The sequence below is a fragment of the Orcinus orca genome, chromosome 17 (assembly GCF_937001465.1).
Source record: "Orcinus orca chromosome 17, mOrcOrc1.1, whole genome shotgun sequence".
Taxonomy (NCBI): Eukaryota; Metazoa; Chordata; class Mammalia; order Artiodactyla; family Delphinidae; genus Orcinus; species Orcinus orca.
This window is the reverse complement of record NC_064575.1, coordinates 33487681-33496492: the sequence shown is the minus strand read 5'-3', so window position 1 is coordinate 33496492 and position 8812 is coordinate 33487681. Positions and strand designations below refer to the sequence as shown.

General features: G+C 42.7%; 1 protein-coding gene across 1 annotated transcript; it reads right to left on the bottom strand.

The window, feature by feature from the left end:
* Positions 1 to 671: 671 nt before the first annotated feature.
* LOC125961801 (UDP-N-acetylglucosamine--peptide N-acetylglucosaminyltransferase 110 kDa subunit-like) lies at positions 672 to 7802 on the bottom strand. The gene is made up of 2 exons (XM_049700823.1): positions 4405 to 7802; positions 672 to 3670 (listed from the first exon to the last, which is right to left on the bottom strand). Exon 1 carries the CDS (start codon positions 7800 to 7802, stop codon positions 4662 to 4664), a length of 3141 nt encoding a protein of 1046 aa, XP_049556780.1. The 3' UTR covers positions 672 to 3670; positions 4405 to 4661.
* Between the last annotated feature and the right edge of the window lie 1010 nt (positions 7803 to 8812).

Genomic DNA, 8812 nt, shown 5'->3' with positions numbered 1-8812 from the left:
ATAGGAGTATTCCAAGGACTACTGGAAATTTCTAAATGCCCTAATTGTTCCAGTACTAATTGTTCTGCAGCTTCTCATTTCTTCTTTGTGAGGGGCCATCGGTCCACCCATACAGGGTCATCAGTCAGCCAAGTAATTGGATCAGCAGTGAGTGGAGAATCCAAGGCCCCTAAGAAAAACCCAAACCTTGTCTATCATTTTTTATTTTCACATCAATAGGATAGACAGTTCCTTGTTGATTTGTTCCCAGCGCTTTTGTGGGAAGAAATCCTTGATCCAACATCATATTAGAGACTTGAGAGTTTGGACTATAAAGTAATACTCCCATTTCTTTTAATATATCTCGGCCCCAGAGGTTTAAAGGCAGCCCAGGCAAAACATAAGGCTGGAAATATCCTGAATGGCCCTCACTATCTTGCCATAAAAAAAACTGACTACTTTGCATAGGAGAAGAACTTTGTCCTGTTCCGTGAAGTTCTGTAATAGTAGGACTAATGGGCCAACGTTTAGGCCAGTGTACCTGCGTCATAACAGAGACATCAGCTCCAGTGTCTAACAAACCTGAAAAAACCTTTCCATTAATGGTTCATTTCATTTCTGGACGTTCTTTCCCTATCTTCTGAATCCAGTAGGCAGCATCAGACGATCCAAAAGCCTTTGTTTCTCTCTTTTGATGTAAAATTTGTCCATGAGGTACAAAGGGCAAAAGTAGCAATTGTGCAATTTTATCACCAGGAGAAATAGTTATTATATTTTTAATAGTTTGTGCCATGACTTTTATTTCTCCTTCGTAGTCAGAATCTATGACTCCTGGCATAACAGTTAAACCTTTCATGGTGACACTACTTCTTCCCAATAATAGTCCCATCAAACCCTTGGGTAAAGGTCCACAGATGCCCGTAGAGAGGGCCTGAGGACCCATTTCAGGAGTTAATACATATCGGGCGGAGGTACTGAGCTCCAGTCCTGCGCTTCCTGGTGTTGCTCTGGAGAGCGAGGATATTGTATGTTTTTGTTTTTGGTTAATGTCTGATTGATAATTTGAGGAGGATACACAGACATTGCGCTTATTATTTGTTGGGGCCGGGGAAGGCCCTGGGAAGAGTTTCCCGACAGTGGTGGCCCATCCTTGTGGGCCACTGAGCAACAATCTTGTGCCCAATGTTTTCCCCTATTGCATTTAGGGCATAAACCAGGGATTTTCTGACCATCTGGAGGTTTTTGAGTAGGGAAGGAAGGACTAGGGTTAGAATTAAAAGATCTACATTCTCTAGCAAAAGGACCTGCCTTTCCGCATTTAAAACAAGTCTTTGTTTTCTTTTGATTGTTTTTAAACCCCACTTTAGTTAATGCTGCAGCCACAGCAGTACCCTGTATATAAGTAGGCCCAATGTCTGCACAAAGGTGAATATAATCCTCCAATGTTCCCCGTTTTCTCCAAGGTCGAATCGCAGCCTGACACTCATTATTAGCATTTTCAAAAGCAAGTTGCTTAACTACAATCGTACCAGTGAGTCCGTCCACAATGAGTCTCCCCACCGCCTGTGACAACCTATCTACAAAATCAGCATATGGTTCATCAGGTCCCTGTCTAAGTTTTGAAAGATCTTCAGTTTTGTGTGTAGAAGGTCATTTCCTCCAGGCTTGTAATGCCAAATGATTTATTTGAGGATAAGCAACAAAGGGATAAGTTAATTGATCTTGTAAAGAAAGATATTGTCCTTCCCCAATCAGCATATGATAATCAACTGGAATATTATGGGCAGCATTCTTTTCTGCTTGTTCAGCAGCCCGTTCATAAAAATCAAACTTCCATATTAAATAATCTCCACCATTTAAACAAGCTCGTGCAATAGACTTCCAATCAGCGGGGGGAAGAGCTTCTCCTGTCAACCATAGCAGTAGTAAAAGGAGCAGTGGGCCCATATTGAGCACAGGCAGATTTTCAATCTTTCAAAACTTTCAAAGGGAGAGCCTGATGCTCCCTAGTAGCTTGTTGAGGATTATTAGGATCAGGTCTTTCTATGACGGGACAACAGAAAATAGGATCTTCTCCTCGTTTTATTGCTCCTTGTACAGTGCGCTGCAAGGGACTCAGCATTTTTACAGATGTGGATTTTTGAGGAAGACAGTCCTTATTAACCTGCAGCTTTTTCACTGACTTCTCTATCACAGCCATTAGAAAATCATCCTCAGGATATTTCTCTCTTTTATGTTTACAAGCCTCATCTGTTAAGTCAAAATGTTCCTCTTCATCTAAACTATTTAAATTAATTAGCTCTTTCGGTTTAGGAAGTGGCGACACAGTAGCTGATAATACAGTCTCTCCTTCTGTCAGAGGCTTATGTTTTTCTGACTTTACATTCAAATCAACACTATCATGAGAAGAATCTAAACATATTTTTATCAGATTCCACAAACTATATGTAACAACAGGAGTATGAGTAGGCCCTCGAGACTCGTAATAATTTTTTAAATCTTCTCCAACTTTCTGCCAGATTTCTATGTCAACAGAGCCGCCATCAGGAAACCAGGGAGATACACCATGGATATGCTGTAAAAATTCAGTCAACAATAAAGTTCAGAAACTTTATTACCCCGAGCTCTAAGCATCAAAAGTAAAACCTGAGCAAATAATTCATACATCTTTGAGCCCTTTTGCCCCATCTTATTTTACTTCTGACTATTGCCTTATGCCTCTATTCGTTTCACTTTTACTGGTGGCCACACATATTTTGCATAAGGGTTCTCTTACCTGCACTTTCTTTTTCTTTCAATTGCCTTCACGCTTCAGGTCCCTGTTCGAGTGCCACTTGCCGCGGACCAGCCGGAGAAAGAGGATCTCACCGCCCAGGGTCAGAAGGGAAGGGGTAAGGAACTGAAGTAGCACCGACGGATGGGGTCAGAAGGACCAAGACAACTGATGGTTGCAAGGCAAATTTTATTATGCTACAGTTGCAGATTATATAGACTAGAAATCGGAAGGTTGCCAGATGGTGGTTTACATTATCTACAGACTGTCTCGGCTCAAGGTTAACTTCCCTGGGAGGAAACCCATAAACCCAGAAGCATCAAAAATAACCTGCATGTGCAGGGGGGAGACAGCTTTGCTTGTCTCATTTTACATTCTTTCTGATCTCTGGGCCCTGGTGATTTATCTCCCATGGAATGGAACAAGGAGGGGAACAAGTAGGGACAGTCCCTTCGAGCAGCGGCCGCATGCCTGGCATGTCCTTACCTGCCCTCAAGGCTGACTGCTTCCCACACGTATGTTGCCTTGTTTAAGCCTCAAGCCCTCGATCCTTTGTTGAAATACAATAGTTTCATTCCTATGGTTTTCAATACCAAAAACTCAACCTCCAGGAGGGCTAAAGTCTAATTTGTACTCCAAACCAAGTAGCAGTGCAGTTCGCTACTACTGAGACTGAATCCATAAAGACTTCAAGACCACGTCCAGAAGACAAGTTATTATATATAATACCCTAGAAGGTCTGAAACATAATTATCATATACATAGCTGGTCCTTCAGAGCTTTTTACCTATAACATGTTTTTTGATGAAAGTTATTTAATGTACTGGAGATAACTGTGACTTACTGATCAAATATTTGAATACTTATACTTACCTGGGATTTCATTTCTGCTGAAAGAAAAAGGTAGAACAGGACTCACTAAAAAAAACAAACAAACATTAGAAATGAAAGTAAAAATCTTAACACACACTATGACTTTTGGAAGCAGCATAGAGGGGCAGTCAACGGTAAAACACTGGTGAAATAGGTCAAAACTCTAGGCCAAAAATCCATTATTATTATCATCAGTGACAGTACCACAACTGTGCCCTTCAGAATTAATAATCACTCCTAAGAATCTTCATTTGGCACCAGATGATGCGTTTAAGAGAAACACTCTGGGAGGTTTTGAATCAGACTTGGTTTTTTGTTAGCCAAGTTACAGGAGAATTTTTAAAGTGGGCGGAAGGGAAGTAGGAAACGGACCAGGAAAAGAATTTAAGCCATCATCTATAAACCAACAAAGCACTGATAGTTCCGAACATTATGTCAGACACTAAAATGACTGATATAGGCTCAAGTGGTTTACAAAACCTATAAAAAGACTACACCAGAAAAGTCCCCATTTATCTGTCGAGTTCAGAAACTAAAACAAGGAATATTTTAGCTTAAAAGCTTATCTCAAGAGAATCATACACACTTCACATGAATAAAAATACCTGAAACCAAACATTTTTAAAAGCTCCAATACCCAAAATGTAAAGAAAAATATTAATTCAGAAGACTCAATCAATCCATGATAATCACAAAACGGCTGGGCAATCTCTATCTCCCTTCCACACTAACCATCCATCCCATGGAAGACCAAGGGAGATCAGACCTTCCAGACTTACCTTCCAGACCTTCCAGACACCTGGCTGCTGCAAAATTCTATGGAGACTCCTTGTGGAACAGCAGTTTCCCATCTCTTGTGTCTCTCCCTATCGTGATCATGATCATGCAGGAAGCAAGTCTGGCTGTGCTATTTCTTATCATTGTCTGTCACCCATCTGCAGCATGGTATTGTACAGATAAGGAAAAAGTAGTTCCCTTTCCCCCAGAAGGTTGAGGCTCAGGTACAGGGTAATTCTCCTGTGCACACAGTCATTATTTAGGCCGACTCAGTGACTTCAACAGGCTTAATCATGTGATCAGGTTTGTTGCCAGCTGCGTAATGCTCCCACATCTGTAGATAGAGCCGCTCTAGGTCCATTGTGTATTGTTTGGTGTTGAACAGAGGGCTAGATGTTCTCTGCTTCCAGACTTTGCCACGAATTTTCTTCAGGTATTCTAGATCAGTTCCCAGTTTCACAGCTATGTCTTCATATTCTTGTCTATTTTGAGCAATAAGCTCAAGACAGCCTAAACAAGTGAGCTGGGAAGCTGCAACTCGGGAAGCAAGAGTCTCTCCTGGCATAGTCACCACGGGTGTCCCTGACCAAAGGACATCCATCCCTGTGGTGTGTCCATTACAGAGTGGAGTGTCCAAGCAGACATCAGCCAGCTGGCCTCTCCGAACATGTTCCTCTTTAGGAGCAACAGGTGAAAAAATGATACGCTTCTGGGGAAGGCCCATATTTTGTGCATACTGTTGAATATTAGGTTCTCCTACTGCTGGAAAACGCAACAGCCACAGCACACTATTGGGAACACGCTTCAGAATATTTGCCCACATCTGCAAAGTAGATGGGTCAATTTTATATAACTGATTGAAGTTACAGTACACAATGGCATCTTCCGGTAACCCGTACTGAGAACGTGTGGTTACAATAATGGTACGGGGAACCTCCTCTCCAGTGGCAGCCTTAATGTTGATCTGGGTAGTTGCCAGTCCATTGCTAAGACTGAATCCATTAATTGTTATCTGAATTTGTCCTCTGTTAATCATTTCAATAACTGCCTCTGCAATAGTATTCATAGGAATGACAGGCATATTAAGAGCCGTATTACTGCTGTCTGCGTTGTCTCCTCCATCAGGACATTTCATCTTGACAATCTGCACATCTGGGAGACTATCAAGAAATGCTTTGAGGTCGATGCCATTCAGCACAACCCGATTGTCATAAATGTGCCCATTGGACTTAAAATCGATGACTGCCTTCTTCTTCAGGTGAGGGAACATATTAGCATGATCACCAATAAAGAAAGTATGGGGCATATAAGCCAGTTTCTCAGAATACTGCTCAGCAACTTCAGCAGGTGAAGTTTCCTGATCAGTGATGATATAATCCATGAAAAGCACGCCACTGGTCCCAGGGTAGCCCAGCCACATTGCCTGAATAGGAGCTGGCCTGAGAGCAAAGAGTTCATTTCGAGCACCCCTGGTATAACCATTCATATTTACAAGGATGTGTATACCGTCTTGATGGATGCGATCAGCTGCTTTCCCATTGCATGGAATCTGAGAAAGATCAATGAAATGATGGGCTTCTGCCATCACCTTCGCTCGGAAGTTTGTGCCATCATCTGGGCTCAGGGCATAACAGAATACCTCAAATTTATCAGGATTGTGCATGCCTGGAATAGACTGCATAAGATGAGAAGTAGGATGATTCCCGAAGTCAGAACTCACGTATCCTACACGCAGTCGACCATCACTGAGCTTCAAGTCTTTTGGATGTTCGTACGGTGGTTTATGAAGGACACTGATCTCATCCAAGCAGAGGTTCCCATGGCTCTCAGCAATAGCCTTCCTGAAGCCATGAGAAAGAGGATAGAGCATACTATGATGAGGCTGCACAGAAGGCAACCTATTCTTCTCCAGCTGGTCAGCCACAATGCTGACCAACTTCTTCATTCGCTCATCATAGTCTGTCCAATCACAGACAATCTGCAGGCAATGAGCCAAATCACAATAAGCGTCAGGAAAATCAGGTTCAAGCTTCAGAGCAGTGCGATAAGAAGCAATTGCTTCTGGAATATTCCCTGAATACTTGTGAATGGAAGCCAGATTGCTGTGGGCATCCGCAAGTGCAGGGTTAATCTGAATGGCACGAGTATAACACTGCAAGGCTCCCTGAACATCCTGCATCTCCTTTAGAGTGTCTCCCATGTTACAGTAGGCATCAGCAAAGGTAGGACTGATTCGAACAGCCTCCTTATAATGCATCAGAGCTTCCTGCAGTTTTCCCTGCTGCTGCAATACACTTGCTAAATTTGAATGGGCAACAGCAAACTCTGGGAAGACTTCTAATGCTTTACAATACAAGCGAACTGCCTCTTCAAAGTTTCCCTGGTCTCCTTTGATATTGGCTAGGTTATTCAGAGAGTCTGCATGGGTGGGACACAGCCGCAGAGCTGTATTATAACACTCTTCTGCTTCGGCAACACTGCCCTTCTCTTCCAGGGCGTTGGCTAGGTTGCAGTAAGCATCAGGGAAATGTGGTTGCAATTCAATAGCTCGCCTGTAGGTGTCTACTGCCAGATCCATCAGGCCTTGCTCATAGTATACACAAGCCAGGTTGGCATGTACCACTGCATGATTTGGGCTCAAGCTTAGGGCACAAAGGTAAGCTGCCACAGCTCTGTCAAAAATCCGTGCCTCTTTCAAGACATTTCCTAAATTGATATAAGCATCCAGAAAATTGGGGTCAAGCGTGACAGCCTTTTCAAAGTGATGAATGGCAAGCCAAATCTCCCCTTGTGCATTGAAAACACAGCCAAGATTACTCCAAGCTACTGCAAAGTTCGGTTGCATCTCCATTGCTTTCAAATAACATGCCTTGGCTCCTTCCAAGCGACCCAGGGCTTTGAGCAGGTTCCCCAGGTCACTGCGAACACAGTACAAATCAGGATTGCACTGAAGAGCAGAGACGTAAGCTTGTACTGCCCCTTCCATGTCGCCTGCTGCTACCAAAGCGGCTGCCAGGTTAATATAACCATCGATGAAATCTGGTTTGAGATGCAATGCATGCCGGTAATGCTCAATTGCCTCCTGCAACTGCCCTCTTTCCTTGTACACATTCCCCAAATTCGAATAGGCTTCTGCCAGAAGAGGGTTCTGTTTAATTGCCAGAGTACTAAAGTGGGCAGATCTGTCCAGCCTTCGACACTGGAAGTGTAGAGATGAAAGTAATAAAAGTACTCCAGTATTGTCTGGCTCTTGTCTCCACAGCTGCATGCAGTGTCTCTCAGCTGCCTCAAAATCTCCTGCCTGATACTCTCGAGGTACCAACTCAGCTAACCCTTGGAAGGAAAGCATACGTTTCGTTGGTTCTGTGCTGTCGGCCACGTTGCCCACAGAAGACGCCATCTGGAGCTTCTGGAGAGAGTGAGAAAAGGGGGTAATTGAGTCCCGCTGCTGCCACTACTGGCAAGAATGTTTCTAGAGGTAGCAAATACGAGGGCAGCAGCCATACCACTGCTTTGGCAGGCTTAAGCGGCGGCAACAGTTACACGCACTGAAACTTAGGAACTCTGGTTGGCCATCTACCTCTCACGCTCTTGAAATCTTAATTCTTAACCCTGCCCTCTTCCACCATTTTTCTCCTAATCAGGGAATAAAAATTACCTATACACTTGCCTTAGAAGAAATCAAAAGTCAGTAGTCCAAACACTTTTTAAAATTTTGTTTTCTGTCCAGTTGGAAAGGAAATACATGATTGACTTTACTTCATCATTCATATAGTCAATGTGGAAAACATTAGGGCCGTGAATTTCAATACAGTAAGATCAGAAAATCTTAAATTGGCCTTCCCAAACCACTAATAAGTAACCAATGTTGTATATAATGCTAAAATCTTAGAGACTGAGTTTGATATTTTAAAAGTTCTGAAAGGATTAGCTAATTTCTCCTCATCATACTTCTCATGCCTCAAACCTGAGTATTACTTTTTTAAAATTAAATTTATCTTTATTTATTTATTTTTATTTTGGCTGCGTTGGGTCTTCAATGCTGCGTGCAGACTTTCTCTAGTTGTGGCGAGCAGGGGCTACTCTTTGTTGCGGTGCCTGGGCTTCTTATCACAGCAGCTTCTATTGTTGTTCCACAACTCTATGGGTTCCTTTTTAGGTCCTATGAAGAACCCTAGAAATTAGTTCATGGAATTATAAGTTTTTGCAAAATTGTCAAAAGTGAGATATTTTAACTTCCATCAGGTAAGACCAGCATCTCTTTCTTTGCCAATTTTCCTTCTATCATATTCCGCTATGTTGGATCATATTGGAATGGCCACAGGCTTTCTTGAAATCTGGCTAAGGAGATTTTCTTTATTCTGTGGTACGCGGGCCTCTCACTGTTGTGGCCTCTCCCGTTGTGGAGCA